At 53.8% G+C, this 18106-nt stretch overlaps 2 protein-coding genes across 3 annotated transcripts in view; both read right to left on the bottom strand.

The window, feature by feature from the left end:
• Window positions 1-24: 24 nt before the first annotated feature.
• Window positions 25-2430, bottom strand: MIURF (mitochondrial elongation factor 1 upstream open reading frame). The gene is made up of 2 exons (XM_090272401.1): window positions 2309-2430; window positions 25-281 (listed from the first exon to the last, which is right to left on the bottom strand). The coding sequence occupies exon 2, from the start codon at window positions 250-252 to the stop codon at window positions 40-42; it is 213 nt and encodes a 70-aa protein (XP_090128527.1). The 5' UTR covers window positions 253-281; window positions 2309-2430; the 3' UTR covers window positions 25-39.
• An 8426-nt stretch (window positions 2431-10856) lies between these two features.
• MGAT3 (beta-1,4-mannosyl-glycoprotein 4-beta-N-acetylglucosaminyltransferase) overlaps window positions 10857-18106 on the bottom strand; it is a 29685-nt gene continuing 22435 nt past the window's right edge. For both annotated transcript variants that reach the window (XM_090272402.1, XM_090272403.1), the window contains exon 2: window positions 10857-15481. In XM_090272402.1, the coding sequence (XP_090128528.1) occupies window positions 13879-15480 (1602 nt within the window). In that variant the 5' untranslated portion in view covers window position 15481 and the 3' untranslated portion in view covers window positions 10857-13878. The remainder of the gene's footprint in view (window positions 15482-18106) is intronic.

Raw genomic sequence — 18106 nt, forward strand, 5'->3', positions numbered from 1 at the left:
CTTCCTTGGAATTAGGATGGGAGAGGAAAGGAGAGGATTTTAAATAATCCCCCCCAATTTGCTGTGAAGGAAGACCAGGCCCTTTTCCAGCTGCCTCTCCCGGGCCTCAGGATCTTCCAGCTTCTGATTTTTCCGGAACTCACGGCGGATGGAGGCAAAGTAGAAGTCCCGATCAGTGTAGCGAAGCTCTCGGCCCTGGCGCAGCAGAGCCCGGTAGAGACTCAACACGGCCTCTCGGCTCCATGGGGCCATGGGGGGACTGGCAGGGGCTGGGCGTCAAGCTACAAGAAGGGAAAAAAACAGAACATAGCATCAGAATTAATAATAGAAGGGCCAATAGAGACTATTTAAAATTGAAGAGTTCTTAATCTAGGTCTCAGAGACCCCCAAGGACATGCTACAACTTAGTGACAGGGCTAGGACTAGACCCCCGCCTCTCAGTCCCCCTTCTGGGAAAGTACAGGTTATGCTGAAGGGCCAGGGCTTGGAAGTTGAACTGCCTGGGCTTGAATCCTGGCTCTGCCACTTACCACATGACTATGGGTGAAGTACTTCACCCCTCTAAGCATCGGCTTTCTCACTTGTAAATTGGAGAGGACGTTACGTTAAAAGTACCTACTACGTAGTTTTGAGAACTGTGTGAGATAATACATGTAAAGAACCTGTAACAGAATTTCACTGCAGAGGTGGTCTAGTCTGGTTAAAGACAAGGACTCTCAGCCATCCTGGAATCCTGCCATCACCTCTAATAAGCTGATCACCTTGGGCAAGCTACTTAACCCCTCTGTGTTTACTTCGGTTTCTCATCTATAAAGTGAGGATTAAAACTGTATTCTGCCCCTGGCTGGTGTGGCCCAGTGGATTGAGTGCTGGCCTGTGAACCGAAAGGTTGCTGGTTCAATTCCCAGTCAGGGCACACGCCTGGGTTGCAGGCCAGGTCCCCAGTGGGGGTGTGCAAGAGGCAACCAATCATTGTTTCTCAATCTCCCCTCTTCCTCCCTCCCTTCCTCTCGCTCTAAAAATAAATAAACAAAACTTTAAAAAACGGTATTTTGAACTAGTGTAACAATATAATCAATAAAATACACTTTAAAAAAATAAATTTAAAAAAAAGGTATTCTGCCATATGATCTGTATGAGGATAAAATGAGTTAATGCGTGTAAACGTGTTTAGCAGAGCACCCGGCACGTGCCAGGCAGTCGCACTGGGGCAGCTATCCTAGTGCTGCTGAGCCTGGTTTGTGAGTGCCCAATAAACACTAGATTTAGTTCCGCATAAACTGCCCCCGCCCTCCTTCAGTAACGATAAACCCTTTCCCAAGTACAGAGGGTTATCGTTTGTGAAGCGCTTTGTTATCCGTCACCCCATTTAGACGAAGGACCCAGGATGCGGTCAGGGCTGCTAACGAGAATGGTGAACACTTACTGCCCGCTACAGCCCGCGCAGCCTAGGCATGGCCCCCACCTCCCTCTACCAGCAATCCCAGTCATCGCCACCCCCATTTTCAGTGGAGACTGGAGCCCCTTGGGGGGAGTCACTTGCTCGGGTGCACCGCTGTCAAGGCGGGCTGCACTCCTGCCCCCAATTCCGACGGCCTCTCTAAGGGGGCGCCACTTGCCGGGCCCTCACCATGCGTGCAGCAGTCCTGGGTGCTCTACAAACTTTCCCCAGCACAGCGCCGGGCACCTAGCAGGGGCTCAAACCCGAAGCCGAACAGAAGAGGGAATTCTCACAACGTCCCTATGTGGGAGAAATGCTCACCCCCGATTCAGAAACAAAGTAATAAGGCCGAGTGGGGGACACACCTGACTGGTAAAGACCTGGACTTCGGGCCCCAAGTCAGCGAGCCATCAGTCTCTGGCCTTACAACCCTGGGCGAGCCTGAGCCAGCCACCGTCCCTGTCCCTTTTCCCTCAGCTGGAGAAGAGCCCCCCTCAGCCCCGAAGGCCTCCCGGAGTAGGGCAGAGGAACCCAGAGAATCAACAGGAAAAGTGCTTTATGAAGTAGGAGGCGACTGTCACGCATGGGCTGTCAGCACAGGGTCTCTCGGCGAGCGGACGGCTGGGTCCCGGCAGGTCCGCAGATCCTCCCTGTACCCCGGGGAGATCGGGCCGAGTCACGGTGGGAGACCCAGAGGCTGGGGTAGGCCGGCTCGGGGCACCTGAACGACTTCGCAGGGAATGTTCAGGGCGGGCTGGGGCGAGACCCCGGCGTCCAGGCCCGTACCCCGGCCCTGGCCGTGTGAGGGGCGCCGGCCATCCCCCTGAGAGGAGGCTCGGCGAAACCCAGCCGCCGGCCCGCACTCACCCGCGAGTCGCACGCGCTCCCACTCCTCGGGATCCGCCTGTCGCCCGGTACCTCTCCCCGGGTCACCCACCAACATGGCCCCTTCACTTCCGGGACACGACCTTGTGCGCGGAGCCGAGGGGAGGGACTGAAGGGAGTATGGAGGCGGACTGAGGCGGGAGGACTTCCGGTCTTTGCTGCTTTGGCCTCACTCTCGGGGCGGGGCCAGGAGCTCCGCCGGACCACGCTCTCACGATCGGGCCTGCCCACAACCCTGAGCCACGCCTCCTGCGTGACGTCACCCGGGCCGGGCGGCTCAGAGCGCTCAGGCCCCGCCCCTGGAGGGTTGCGGGGCGGGCACCCACAGAGAGAGAGAGAGAGAGAGAGAGAAAGAGCCAGGGGTGGTGGGGTACGACCGGGACCAGCGGCCAGCACCCCCGAAGTCACCCCTCAGGGGGTCAGGCCAGACCTTAGCACCCTCTGGGAGGGACCACGGGCGTACCTGCGGGGATTCAACACTAATAATATTCCCTGCCGTAGCTTTCAGAACTCTTCCAAGGCTCTTTTCTCGGAGCGATTTTGAATCTTTACATTGCTTCGTGCTGTCCCAGCTTCCCAGGCCCCTTGGCTCCTGGCAAACTCCTACCAAGGTCCACCTCAGATGTCCCCTCCAGAAGTCTTTCCCAGCCTCTTCCTTGCCCCTCATGCAGCACACTTAAGTGCCTCCTTCGGGCCCCACAGAAACGTCTGCACACCGGTAGGGTTCCTACGCTGGTGAATGACAAAGCATATTCATTTATTATTTATTAGCGCCCGTTATCTGCCCAGGCCCTTTTTTAATTTATGCACTGGCTTCTCTGTCACCAGATCTGAGGGCAGGAGCCATGTCTTCTGGAATCTGTAACCCCCTCCCCCAGTGCTTCACTGGGTGACCGGCTCTGAGTGAAGCCAAGGAATGTCGGGTTCTGGAGTCAGGCCCAGCTGGCTCCCAATTCCGGCTCCATCGTTTAAGGACAGCTGCCCTCTGGCAAGTCTCCCAGCCTCTCTCTGCCTGGGCCTGCTGTGAGGATTAAAAAGTATCTGGCATTTAAGAAGTAGTTGCTCACCCATTCATTGATGCAAGAAATCCTTGTTGAGGGTCTCTAATGTGCAAAGGACCACCAGTCATTGCGGGGAAAGGAGAGATCAAGTCCTGGTTTTCTGGTGGCTCAACCTCCAAATACTTCCAGAATCTAACCACTCCCTTCCTCATTGCCATCTCCCTGATCTGAGCCCCTGGCTGATTTTGTAGATGAGAAAACCAAGACCCAGGGAGGTTCGGTAATTTCTCTAAGACACTGGGCTAGGCAGCAGAGAAGCTTGCAGTGGAACCCAAGTCTGTGTGACTCCAAAACGTATTCTTTTCACTCTTCCAGGCTGCCCTACTTTGCTCTTTAAACAAATAATTGTGTGACCCAAATAAATCTAAATGGTGACATTTCTAGCTGGAAGATCAGGTGAACTTTCATATCCCTCCTGACCCTGTTGTTCTATAGATATTATTTTTAGGAGGGAAGGAGGGCATCCCTTGGGGGTCTTGCCCTTCAGATCAGTTCCCCCAGACTCTTCTTGTTCTTCATGGTTTTCGCTCTCCTTCCAGACTCACAACGCTCCTCCTGTTTCCAGAGCTTCCATGGCAATGTGTGGGAGGGGAGAAGACAGGGCAGTGAGACAGGCGTCTGGCACCCACATGTATTTGTGGGGACTTTGCAGGCTGGAGACGGCAGCAAGGGGCACTGACCCAAATCTCGGGGCTCTGCTGGGTTTCATGGGACAAGGGGCCTTCTGGCATCTCTCTGACTGATATTGCAGTTTTGACATAATCTCTGGTCTCCCATCTGGATGATGGCAACAGCCTCTTATGGGATCATGGTTCGAGGGTGAGAGGGAAACACTTATTCAACAAAACAGTGACTCACACAGAGTAGACATTTAATTGTGGAATTAAACAATTAACTAACATTTTCCAGAAAGGTAAAGGGTTTGGAAGAGATGGGCCATTTCCCCTGAGTCAGGACAGTCTAGTCTCATTTGAAGGGGGCATATGGGGTGGTGATGAGTGTGGGGCAAGTGATTTAGGCTTTGCGTGCCTTGGTTTCCTCACCTGTGAATTGGACAAAAGTGGACAGAACATTTTTGCTGAATGACCCATGAGAACCAACACTATTGTTCCCAATGTATTAACCGAGTAGGCACCCACCCACCATTTTGTGAGCACCTAGTATGAGCCAAGCCTAGAAGCAGGATGAGCCAAGCCTAGAAGCAGGAATGTAAAATAAAACATGCAGTCCCTGTCCTCAAGAAGTCCAGGGTCAAGGAAGGAGTCAGACAAGTGCACAGACAGGAACTAGAAGAGACGCCTCCACTGTGGGAAGCAGGAGAGCCTGTGACCCAGTGCGGAAGCAGAGGGGTGGGCATGACCTGGCTGGAGCACAAGGCAGGGCGGCGAGGCGGTGATGAGGCTGGGCAAGTGAGCATCCTGAGGCAGCCCAGGGAGGAAGCAATGGCCTACAAGGCGTGCTTCCGGCTGTCGCACCACACCATCAGTCTGGGGTCAGTTGTGAGTTTGAATCCTCCTCCTCCTGATGGCTGGGTGACCTTCAACAAGGTTCTCAACCTCTCTGGGCCTTGGTTTGTACACTTGTAACTTAATATAAGTACTTAAGCAATCAGACCTTGAAATTGACTCATGCTAACTAAAATGAAGGGAGAGATAAGTAGGTCAAGCAGATTTCTGCTATGAGAATTATAACTATGGCTGAGGTTTTCGGGAGCTCACCAGGTGATAGAACAGGGAGTAGTCAGGACAAAGGACGAGGTCATGGCCCAGTGGAGAGCTCAAAAGACTGGAGCCCAGAGAATGCAGGAAAAGAGGTCCGAGATAAGACTGGTGCGGAAGGAAGGGCCCAGCAGGCCACAGCTGGAAACTTGGCCCTGATCCAACTGCAGTGGGCAGTCTGTGCCAAGATCAGGCTTGTGTCTTGGAAAGAGCAGCCTGGCTACTTCGTGGGGATTAGCCTGGCGGACTGAGACCTGCAGGAGCTCAGTCCACAGGCGCTGCAGTATCCCTTGAGAGAGTCATCAGCAGACGGTAAGGATTCATGCTTACTGAGCTTTTCCTGTGTGCCGGCACTTACACACAGCAGGAGGAGAGGACAGTTCAAGGAGAGGGTTGTTAGAGGGATTGCACTGGGTTGCAGTGGCGGCACAGAGGAGACGAGGGGAGAGTGAGAGAGCAGGCAGGGAGCCCCTTTCCCTATGGGGGAGCAGGGCAGGGCGGCCCCAGGCTTCCATACAGAGGCCGAGAGGGTGAGGATTCTGAGGCCTGCATCTCACCAGTCCCATTCCCTTCATTTTGCCCAGTAGGATGCCTTATAAAATTGAACCCCTCTGGAAATGCTTACTGCCCTAAATTGGAGGGAAATTGCTACTGGATGACAAGCCAGAAAGCTCAGTCCAGCCCACCTCCACCTCCCCGGCCCTCCCAGGGGAGGACCCAGGATGGAGTGAAGGCACCTGCACTATCATTACGAAGCTGGTGGAGGAGTTGGCTGTAACCGGATCAGCAAAGCTCTGGGATTGTGAGCCGGCAAGGGACCTGGAAGTCACTCTCAGAAAGAGCCAGCTCCCTCATAACGGGGTTTGCTATAAACAGGTGTCATTGATCTTGTATTCACCAGATGAAAATCTGATATCCCTGGACAGGAGTGAGTGAAATCTTTGCTGCCCACATTGTGCCAGGTGGTGGTGAAAAGGACAAAGGGAATGTAAGCTTGTTTGCTGAATAGCCTTCCTTTACCAGGCAAGGGGAGGGGAGGCCGGGGCTGGCAGGTGCCCAGGCTCAGAGCCTAGATCCCCGCATCTCCACTTCCCACCTGTGCAAACTCTGTGAGTTGCAGGACTTAGGAGAACTGAGTACAGCGCCCAGCCCAGAGCAATTCCTCAAGAATGTTACTTGATTTCCGTTTACATCCTTTATCTCCACTGATCTCTACTACAGTCCTGTGAGGGCTGGGTATCAATGTACCCACTTTACAGACAAGGCAGCACCATTCAGGCTGATTATTGCCTCCACCTCTTCATCCTTAAGGGACCAACTGGAGGCCTACATGCCGGACTGGACCAAGAAGTGTTCTCCTTGCTACACAAAGGGCTTTGTAAGTCCCAGACGATTATACAAGACAGCTTTCCAGACTTGCTCAAATGTTTAGAAGATCTGGCAACACCAGGGTCCCCACCTATGCTGCAGAATAGTCCTCACCTGTGGACAGAGTATGACTCCCCAGCTCTCTCCAATCCCCATCACAAAGCACTCAATCTTAGCTTATAGAACAAAAAAACCAAAATGGCATAGCTCATTTTGAACCTGGACTCAAGTCCAAGGTAAAAGCCTCCATAGTCCAGCGAAGGAACCGCTAGGAGTTCCATTAGAAGAGAATGCCACGATGAAGAGGTGAGAGCTGAGGATATTCCAGTCAAGGAGAAAGTGTTACAGGAGGCAGACAGGTATGGTGGGCTCAGGGTCATTGGGCTTAGGGTCTGGGTGTAATGGATGGCAGCTGTCACAGCTGTTAGGGACCTGGGAGTTTATCCAGCTCAACCCCTCCCTGCCGGACCCAGCACATACACATGCATACACACCCTCCAGGCCAAAGAGAGAGAAGACTGGTCAGATTGTACTTTTTTAGCCCTGGCTGGTGTGGCTCAGTGGAATGGGTGCTGGCCTGTGAACCAGAAGGCCGCCGGTTTGATTCCCAGTCAGGGCACATGCCTGGGTTGCAGTCCAGGTCCCTGGTTGGAGGCGTGTGAGAGGCAACCAATGGAAGTTTCTCTCACATATAGATGTTTCTCTCTCTCACTTTCTCTTTCCTTCCCCTCTCTCTAAAAAAAAAAATAAAGAAAATATTTTAAATTATACTTTTTAAACTTTTTATATCTTTGATAAATTCATCTGGGACTCACTTTTTGGTGTAAGGACTGAGGGAACGATTATAATTAGTCTTTTTTCTAAATGGCTGTCAGATATTGGTGAGCTAATCCTTCTTTCTCCCGATGCTGTAAAAAGCCACTTTTATCAAGTTCTCTGTGTATTTGAGAGCCTCATCTTCAGGTCTTCCCAATTGGCACAAAGGCCTCTATGGACTGGAGCAGCCCTGTGTGGGGAATGGGTTGGTTGGAGGAGATTAGAAGAGGGAGAAGGAGAGCAAGAGATCATTTCTGCATTTCCAGGTCAGGATGTGTTCCAGAGGATGAGCAGGGCTGGGAAAGACTCGAGCTGCGGTTCAGATGACGGGTTGTGATGTCTGTACATGTTCTCCGTCCTCAGAGTCTTAGAACTTGACCCACTGATGCCCTCCTGCTCGGTTGCTGGCAAAACAACCCTTCTTCCCTGGGTGCCAGGCGCAGGCTGGAGAATGGGAGGAGCCCTCTCCAAACATAGCTCCTCAGTGGGGAAGCCATTTCTACACGTGGGCCTCTGTCCTCCGTGAGGCAGAGGGGGTGAGTGACCCCTGACTTAGAAAGGCAGCTACTCTGGCTTGCTAGGGTGCAGGGGTCCTGGGGTCTGATGGTCTGGGAACATGCTGGTGGCATCAATACCAACATCGACTACTAGCACTAATAACACAAGTTGGAGGCCGGGGGATGGGTCGCCCAAGGAAGGGTGAATTATTATGCACACGTGATGTCAGTACAATTTAGCAGGATTTAGTGAGCACTGCTGGGCCCTGGGCAGAGTGCTGGGGACGAAAAAGTGAGGAAGACACGCCCACTAGACAAGACCGATGCTCCAGTGGGGCCCACCGTTCGTGTTCCTCCCAAAGCTCCGCCACCTCCTGCGCGAGTTCTGGAACCTTCCTCTCCTCGTCTGTAAAAGCGAAGAGGAGCCATCCCTCCCCTCTGCACGCCTCCGACCCTTTCACGTTCCCCTAGCGTTGTCTTCGTCATTTCGTGTTGTTTCCCCGGTTTGGTTTCCCTTTCTCCCTTCAGTGTCCCACGATTCTAATTTTTGTGTATTTGCCTTTCCATTCTCGCAGCATGCAGTGCGGCAGGCAGCCAGCGAGAAGAAAGGACGAGGAAGGAACGAGCCGGAAGCCCGCGGCGCCAGGAGCCGACATACCTCACCCTCCCACTAGGAGGCAGTGCCGCCCCGCGAGAGGGTGGTGGAGCCGCTGCTGCTCAATCCGGCCTGGGAGCTGTCTGCCTTGGAGCAGTTTCTACCCTTCCTCACCCTAAATCCTAGCCCCGCTCCACCTCCAATCTCCGTGGCTGGAAAATGATAACCCCCCCCCCAGTACCATTAAATTCCGCAAGAGAAGAGCTGACCCTCCAATGACCAGTAACATCTGCCTCATAGAATCACATACGGTAATGTGCACACAGTGCCTGGCATGTACACAGTAGATGCTCAACAGCTGTGTACTCCTGCTCCTGTGGTTCTTAACCTGGGCCATGTTGCACCCCAGGAGACAATTTACGAGGGGGATTCAAAAGAACCGGAACTATCTTCTGGAGGGCAGACCCCTTGTAGCCGCACCTTGTCGTACAGGTTTCCCCGCTGGCTGAGTGTCCTAGAAACCCGTCTGTATCAGTGTTCCAACTGGCGTTGTTGTGAGAGGCTGAATTCAACTTCAGTAAATTTTTTTTTTTTTTTTTTTGAAGATTTTCAATGCATTTGCCCATTTCATGATGGGTCATTTATGAGTGCACCTGCCCACACCACGCTGTGTTCAGCAGTTTGACCAAAAGAACGGCAGGACCCTCATGCCCTACCCTCTCTATTCACCTGATCCCACCCCAAGTGACTTTGTTTCCCCGAATGAAAAGAAGTCCTCAAAAGGAACTGTTGGCGAATGTGGAAGAGGTGAAACAAACAAAGAACACAGCAGAGGCACTAAAAAGCATCAAAACTGAGGAGTTCAAGAACTGTTTTGAGCAGTGGAAAAAAATCTCAATTGGTGTATTACATCAGATGGAGAGTACTTTGAAGGTGACTGAAGTTTAAACATTTAAGAATACACATTTTAAAATAAATTCCGGTTTTTTGGGGTCCCACCTCATAGTAATATCTGGAAACGCGGTTGATTGCCATACTTGGAGGAGTGGATGCTACTGGTGTTTAGTGGACAGAGACCAGGGACGCTGCTAAACACCCTATAATGCACAGCACTGCACAAAGAATTATCTGGCCCACAGTGGCAGTAGCGCTGAGGTCGAGAAACCCTGGCCTATTCCCAGTCAGTGCTGAGTTGGGGGCAGAAAATGTGTCTTGTCCATTTCTGTATCTTGCTCGAGGCCTGCTGACCAGTGGACAGTCACTGAGTGTAGGATTGAGTTGAAAGGCACGCAGTGGCTAAATGCGTGACAGAGATGTGGTGGATGTGACCGATGGGTGTCAGAATGGAAGGACTACTTGTCACAGAGTAGGGTCACATGCCTAACGTCACTAGCATGGGGGCTTCCCGACAGATGAACTCGATTTGCAAAAACAAAATTGCTTCCTAAGCACCCTAATCAGATTGCTTTAAATGCTAGCCATTAAGGGGACCCTTCAAGAGCTTTGTAGAGCTGAGCATTCACCTACGGAGCCTCTTCCCCAGGAAGTGACCTTGGTGAACTGGAACGGCTGAATTAGGACATTCTCTGTCTTCTATAGACCTCAAGAATGTTGTGCCTTCTTCCTTCACCAACTGCCTGTAAAGCACTTGGCACCTTGCGAGTGCCAGAAGACACCAGCCCCTGCTCTGGCGATCAACACTGCAGTCACTCCCTCCCCTCTCCGGCCTTGGTCTCTCCATCTAACATGGAGACTGCACAGCCACCCCACAGGAGACCAAGGCAGTTCAAAGTGTGTCCCCTCTCAGCATCTGAGACTCCTTAGAAAGCAGCCAGAGGGCCCTCTCCACAGGACGGGTCCCAGAGGAAGCCTCCAGGAAGCCCCCCACATTCCATAGCCCCAGGCACCATCACGGCACAAGTCGAAGGTCAGCTTCATGGGAGAGAGAGGACTAATCTGGAGGCTGCCATCCGCACCTGCCCCAGAGGGTTGATGGCAGGGCTAGTGCTATAAATCCAGGTCCAGCCCTGCTCTGCCATCCAGTGGCTGTATGACCTTAGGACCTCACAGGCACAGGGAGGAAACAACAGAGGTGGGCGCCTTGGTCTCGATGCCCCAAAACACAACTGCAGGAGAACTGCTGCCCTCTTGGTAGAGGCACCAGTCTTCATCCAGATCCCCAAAGGTGCCCCTGCCTTGGGAAGCTGGGTGTTGCCAGTCCCAGCCCACTTCTTCCTTCTGGGGACCCCTGGCTGGCGCCTTCCCTTTCTCAGCCCATTTCCACCAGTAGGAGGGAAGGCTGCCCCCTGGTGCTGGTGGAGGTAACTGCATCCCTCCTCACCAGCCGTCCAGTCTGGGGGAAGGCTCTCACCCCAAAGACCCAGCACTCCACAGCGACAGTGGCTTTAGCAAGACTCACAGCCCTCCCTGCCCCAGAGCACCCCTAAACCAACACACACACACACACACTCTACAAACTTTGTAGCTGTTTTTATTATTAATATTACCTTAAGCATCCCTTTAAGGGTGAAATGAAATCCAACCATTTACAGAGAAAATGATTTCAGAATGTACATATTGATTTTCCCTTCCAAAAAAAGATAATGGTGTCCTTAAATTATACATTTCTCAGGGCCCTGCTATCTGTTTGGGCAAGTCCTACCTCTCCACCCTGTCACCTTTGCCCCCCAAAACTCTCCCATGCCTGACTCTGGGAACCAGCGCGGCCTGTGGGTGGGCTGGGCCTCTTTGAGCCTACAGGTCATAGGGCAGATGTTCCCAAGGAGAAGAAATCGGGACATGTTGACAGGGCCAGTGGTGCCCCAGCATTCACATTGACATTCACAGTTTGGTTTCCCTTCATACTGGGGGAGTGGCCCGGGGCTCCCCTGCCCCACAAATTCCCAGTGTATGATGTGATTTTATGTGAAACTCTTCAACCCCATGCCTTGGCCTCCCACCCCCCCTGACAGCTGTCATCTCCACCCAATGGCTAGCCCTCCACCTGACAGTGGCCATGAGCATGCCCTTCAGGGTCTGAGAGGAAAGGCGGGGCCTGGCAGATCTGAGCTCCTCCCTTCTTCTTCCCCTGCCCCTGAGCTGGCAAACTGGGGGCCAGCCTGGGAAGGGGCACCCCGCAGTAACAGGAGGGGCACCCCGCAGTAACAGGAGGGGGCACCCCACAGTAGCAGGAGGGGCATGGGGTAAGAAAGCTGGCAAGGAGGGAGGTTTCTGGGCTGGGGCTCAGGAATGATCCAGGGGCCCCCAGACTGCCTGTGCAGGCGTGAGTAAGGGTGGTGGCTGACCTACTGAGCCACTTCTCAGCCCCAAGAGTAGTCGGGGGTGGGGAGGGGGCTGCTATAATTCCAAGGGAGGGGTTCCCTCGGGGTACCTTCTTCATTCCTGCCCACCAGAGACTGTCCCACAGCCAGCTCCCCAAACCACACCCACACCAGGAACTTCCCCAGACAGAGCTGTGGCAAAGGCGATACCCTGCGCATCTGGCCCATCAGAAAACACCCAGAGAAAGTCCTTGCTGGAGGCCGGAGGGAACGGGATACAAGGATGTGGGTGGCGCCAGGAGGGGCTGGGAGGTAGTGGGCGCTCAGCTGTACAGCCCTCAGGTCAGGAGGATCCTCACCCCTTGGACTGAAAGACAGACGGACAGACCCTGCATCCCCTTTAGCCTTGCTTTCCAGGCTCCCCAAGGGCTTTCTGCTTCAGTCATTTTCGGGAGCTGCAGGAGGTGTGGTCACAGGCCCCACAACTCTGGGGAAGGGGGAGCCTGGCCCTGCTTCTACATCCACACACAAGTATCTATGTATAGGGACACACCGACACAGACACATACAAGTACACACAAGCATGCATGCACCCATGCCCATAAATACACACACACACACACACAAACACGTACCATTCCACAAGCAGCCTCTGCATCCTGGCATCACTGGGTGAGCTTCCACTGGGGCTTTGGAGAGAGAGTGGCTCACCCTTCCCTTAACTGCAGACTCTCACTGCACCCCAGCCCTGAGCCAGCAGTGAGGGGTCAGGGCCAGGTTGTTCCAGGAGCTCCAAGCAAGAGAGGATGATCCCCCACCCCCCGTGCCAGAGATGCTCCTTTTCCCCTGTATCCACTCTCTCTGCCTTCCTTTAATAAAAGAACTAGGTTGACGCTGGACACATGGCAGCCCCGCTTCCCTTGCAGCTACTTGTGGCCAGCAAGATGCTAACAGAAGTGATTTTTCCATCTCTGGCTCATGCCGTTAACAGGAAAGGGTATGTGTTTCCCTTGCCTTTCTCTGCTTCCCCCAAGGCTTGTGTGCGCATGTGGTGGTGGGAGCTGGAGCAAGCACTCTATCCAGAATTAGAAGGTGTGTATGAGGAAAGCGGAGCTGCCCTACTCGATCCAGACCATTTCCCTCTAGACAGTTAAATTCAAAACAAGCTTCTGTCTTGCTTAAACCACTCACTGTATTTCAGGGTCTCTTAATTACAGCAGCTTAGAATCTACTTTAATGAACACATTTCCTGCCCCCATGAGGCATACTAAGAGAAATGAGATAACATACAACTGGCCTTAACGTCCCTCTTGGGCCCAGGGCAGCCTCATGGCCCCTTCCTGGTCCCTCGCCAGCACCAAGGAAGGGCACAAGGGTAACTCCACCTGAGATAGTGGAGAGCCGGGGCTGTGGATTCCAGTGGGAAGGGGTGATCCCTGGGTCTGATCTACTAGGTTGGCTGATGTCCCATCCCACTCTGAGAACTGAGCTCCTGGCCTTGCAAGGACTAAGTGGGTAGCCCACAAGACAGCAATATAAAAAGTAAGAAGGAACATCAAAGCCAGGTTCAGACTTCCCAGGCTTCCCCAGGCCCCACACCCATGTCAGCTCAGGAGGGTCTGGGGAGCACAGGTGGCCTCCAGCACAGCAGTGTCCCTGTGGCGCAGGCAGGTGGAGTTCTCGGCTCCTTCTGGCCCGGCACTTCTGAGGACGCTGTACTCCTCCCAGTTGGATACTCCTTTTTATCCCCTCCTTTTTTGGTGTTCCCTCTTCCTCCTGGACCCAAATGCAATTATTTACAGAGCCTGGGGACCTCCTGGCATGCCCTCCTCTCACTGCAGGTCCAAAGCCCCAGGAAGCAAAATGGTGGGGCTTCTCCCAAGCAGGGCTGCAGCTCCCACGGGAGCATGGTGGGAGCTCCTCCAGTTCCCTTCCCCACCTTCCCCTGCTACCCAGTAACCATCATGCACTCTGCAGGGGCACCTCCTGGCCATAGCACTCTTGGAGGGCCGGAGGGTTGGGCTCCATTCTCCTGACAAGGAAGCATGTTTTTTGAGCTCACAAGCCTGACCCCTGATTCACACGGGCTTGAATAGGGGAGATTCCCCCACCCATCCACTCCTGGTCCTCTCAAGAACCCCTCAGAGAGCAGGAAGATAACAGAAGACGCAGTCACCACCCCTGCCCTGCCACCGGCCCTGTAAGATCATGCAGCCTTAGCCTTCCACCGCTTCCGATTTGGCCCTGGCGGGTGGCCATCCCTCAGAAGCCCTGCTCCGCGGCCCACCTTCTGCTGTGCTCTTGGGCTCCTGGTAGGGGTTGTCCAGCAGGTAGCGGAACTGGTTGTAGTTCTGGAGCAGGTACTTAGGGGCATACATGTGTTCGCTGGGGTCGGCCGGCGGGTACTCCTGCTGCGTGCCGTCAAACCAGCCCCCGGTGCGGATCAAGCTCCGAATGTAATTGAGGTCCCGTTTGTCCTCGTAGTCTCCCCAGCGGGGGAAGTCCCCGTTCTGGGCCGACACAAGCTTGAAGTAGATGCCCTCGGGCGTGAAGCACCAGGAGCAGTGCCAGCCGGCGAAGTGCAGGGGGCTGCCCAGCGACCACTGCACCAGGATGTGGCCCGTGCGGTTCTCGTACTGCCGGAAGCTGGGCATGGTGTAGTACTGGCGGCGGCGCAGGCGGATGCCGTCCAGCCCGTACACGGACTGCAGCATGTCCACCGTGCAGCCCGACACCACCTCCAGGGTGCCCGGCTGCTTCCAGAAGAAGCCGTAGAGAGACTTGCGCATGTGGAAGGCGAAGGGCTCGGTCCAGCCGTCGTAGAGCTTGAGGAAGAGCACGCCATCGCGCGCGGGGATCTCGTCGGCGTCGTCGATGATGAAGACGTCGTCGGGACGCAGGTTGCGCAGCCGCGCCACGCCGTCCTGCGTCAGGAAGGTGCGCAGGTAGTCGTCGGCGATCCAGCCGTCCTGCCGCCCCCCCGGCGGGAAGTGGTCCAGGAAGACGTAGAGCACCTTGTGCCGGATGTACTCGAACGTGCCGTTGGTCAGCATCTCCCGAAATTTGAGCGGCCGCGGCTCCCCGTAAGCCGTGAAGTTGGACTCGCACACCACAAAGGCGTCCACCACGTCGCCCAGCTCGTGGAAGCGCACGTCCAGCAGGTCGAACTCGTGGTTGATGTTGATGGCGTTGATGACCCGCCGCGGCACCTCCCTGGGCACCAGGCGCTCCTTGGTGGGCAGGTTGGAGTACTGCACCACGGTGGGCACGCCGCAGCTGGGCCCGTGCCAGCCCGGGAGGCACACGCACTCCACCCACTTGCGCCGCGCGCCACGGCCCCCCGCGCGCTCCTGGGCGCTCAGCAGGTGCCGGACGGGGCCCCGAGCAGATGAGCCATCGCCCCCCTCCGCCTTCTCCTCTGGCCGCCCCGATGGGGCCTTCTCCAGCATCTTGGTACCTGGTTTGAAGCAGACACCCCCGGCTTTGGTGCGGACGAAATACTCAGTGGTGTCTTCCGGCAGCACGAAGTCCATCCGGTGGAGTTCCTCGGTGGCCTTGCTTGGTGACAGTGGCTGGAGCAGGGGCGAGTGGGAATAGAGTGGGGTACGCAGCAGGTCGGGGCTCCCCGGCTCTGGGCTGGCCTGGGGCGTGACAGGGGCATTGTTCCAGAAGAAGCTGGACACGAGGTTAGGGCTGAGGGAGGCCAGTTCTCGGGGAAAGGTGACATAGGACAGGGTCTTAAAGAAGTGCAGGAAGGAGATGAGGCACAGGCCGGCCATACAGAACATGAGAAAGAGCTTGTAGCGTCTCATCTTCATCCTGCAGGAAAGAGGGAGAGAGCAGACGGGTCAGGGCTCTGCATTCCTGGGTGAGGGGAGACTGAGGCCCTCCTCGGAACTGGACGGAGGAGGCCCTTGCTGCCACCGTGTTTGTGAATGTCCTGGCCAGTTGCCAGTGACCCTGCACCAAGTCACCTGCCACCCAGGCAATCAAGCCTGCTAGTCCAGCTTGCTGTACCCAGTATCCCTGAAAGCCCAAGTATCAAGGGAACTCCCGTACTGGTTCAAATATCCCCTCCCCTTGCTCACACAACCCTGCCCCCCGGGACCACCAGGTCACCACGCAGGAGCCTCTGCAGCTGGCTCCTCCACCTGGCTCACCCCTCCCTGACGGTACCCGCTGCATTGCTCCAGGAACAAAATGCATCCTGGGAAAAACTCAACCCTGCTGTGCAGAATCTTCCCCAGGGGGCTTACAGGCCCCAGAGCAGGGGGAGAGCAGACTGCAGGCATGGGGGCCTTTCTCTGCACTGCCCAGGGTGATGTTCCTGTTTGTTCTTTCTTTCTACCTACCTACCTATTTTGTGGAATATTGACAAGTCTTTCGAATAACTGTTCACTGAAAAAATGCACAGGTTTCAAGGGATGACATTTAATTCTATCACGCTTCAAGAATATAATTAAGTCCTGGCTGGTGTGGCTCAGTGCATTGAGTGCCGGCCTGCTAACCAGAAGGTTGCCAGTTCGATTCCCCGTCAGGGCACATGCCTGGGTTGCTGGACAGGGTGTATGAGAGACAACTGATTTCTCACAACAATGATGTTTCTCCCCCTCTCTGTCTCCCTCCCTTCCCATCTCTCTAAAAATAAATAAATAAAATCTTTTTAAAAAAGAACAAAATTAAGTAAAAGTTCCCCTCATTACCCCATATCCTATACTATATTGCTCTCCAGGCATAAACAATTTGATCTGTTAGAGGTGTATCACTGGTTTTAGATGCAATTTTTCTGTTCTTGGTTTAATAGTTTTCACAAATATCCTATTGGACACTAAGTCTAATCAAATTTTTTCTCAATCAATAATAGATTAAAGAATTTTCAAATCAGTAGAAATAAATCTACCATTTCCTTTTAAACTCTACATAATATTCCATGATTATTCTGAATAGATCGCTCTCTATTCATGAGTGACTCATGAATATAACCATTCTCTTTACAGTCTAATTTATCAATTCATTATGACTATGAATATAACAATTTAAATTCTAGATTATTTGTAGTTTATCCGAAAAAGGTGCAAAGATAGTACAGAGAGTTTTCTCACATTCCTCACCCAGCCTCCCCTAGGGTTACCATCTTTATCAGCATGGCACATTTGTCACAACTAGGAAACTGAAATGGGCATGTTACCATTAGCTGAACTCCACACTTTCTCTGGATGTACAATACTATCGATCTTATGCATGAGCCTGGGCAGCAAGTGAGCACTCTGACCATAGCAGTCCAGCTCATGCTGTCCTTGAGCCCATGGAGGTGGGCAGGCATGCTGGGAGTTTGCATCCTTTTGGCTGAGCGGGACCAGTGACTTGCTTGGAGTGACCCACCAAGTCCCAGGAGGGGTTGGGGCAGAAACCTGGCCTTTGGCCTGTGGTGTCTTCATTTCCTTCATTTCCCTTCCATAGATCTCCGTGAGTGGGGCACTACCCTTCCAACTAGAATACTTTTCCTTCAAGTGTCCCTTTCTGTGGCTTCTCCTCTGGGCCATCCGGGTGTCCTCCTGCCATGTGCCCCCTTTCACTTCCTAATGCTGAGGACGGCATGGTACAGTGGAAAGATATGCACTTGGCTTTAGACTTCTGTGACGCTATGCGGGGTTCCTCACCATTCTGAATCTCTGTTTCTCTATCTGTGAGATGGATACAGAGTTCTTGGCAACATAATTTTCTCTAAGTTACATGGTCATAAGGCACAGAATCATGAATACTTGATCTAGAACTAAGTTTAAACACCATTTCCTCCAACCTTTTCTTTTGTATAAAAGAGGAAACCAAGAGACTTCAGGGACCTGCTTAAAGTTACAAAGCTGGGGTGTGAACCTGGGTGGCTTGACTCCTGGGCCACGCACCCTTCCTGGCCTCCCCTTGATGAGAAGTCCTGAGCAAGCTAGTCTAGAACAGTCAGGTGGCCCCTCTTTCCGCTTAAATGCTTGACCTTCCTGGAGCCTGCGCACGGGTGGCTAGCCCAGCTGCTTGCAGGCAGGCAGGTCAATTAGGGGTGGGGGCCTAATCTCTGTTGAACATCAGCTGTCCCAGGACAGAGGTGGGACTGGGTGTTTCGGTGTTTCGGATGGCGGGAGGGAGGGGCTGCCCCTTGGCAGCATTTTCAAGTGGGTCTTCTGGGCTCCACAGTGGATTCCAGCCCTGCTCTGGCAAAGTGAGAGCAGGCAGAGCAAGCCAGCAGGATGAGCCAGAGGGGCAATGGGGTGAGGCCCGATACATGCAGGCAGGGAGGACTGTTGCCATGGCAGGGACTGGGCATAAGGCAGGCTGAGGTCACAGTAGCAGAAGCCTCCAGAGTGACCCACCTGAGGATTTCAGAACCTGCCAAGGGAGCCCTGACCCTTCTGGCAGACTGTTTTCCCCTACTTGGGCCTGCCTCTGTAGGGC

Source organism: Furipterus horrens, unplaced genomic scaffold, assembly GCF_987537825.1.
Source record: "Furipterus horrens unplaced genomic scaffold, mFurHor1.1.pri manual_scaffold_4, whole genome shotgun sequence".
NCBI classification, from domain to species: domain Eukaryota; kingdom Metazoa; phylum Chordata; class Mammalia; order Chiroptera; family Furipteridae; genus Furipterus; species Furipterus horrens.

What these genes read in the sequence shown, in the direction of transcription:
- MIURF (XM_090272401.1), bottom strand. Translation starts at nt 252, where the DNA reads ATGGCCCCATGGAGCCGAGAGGCCGTGTTGAGTCTCTACCGGGCTCTG.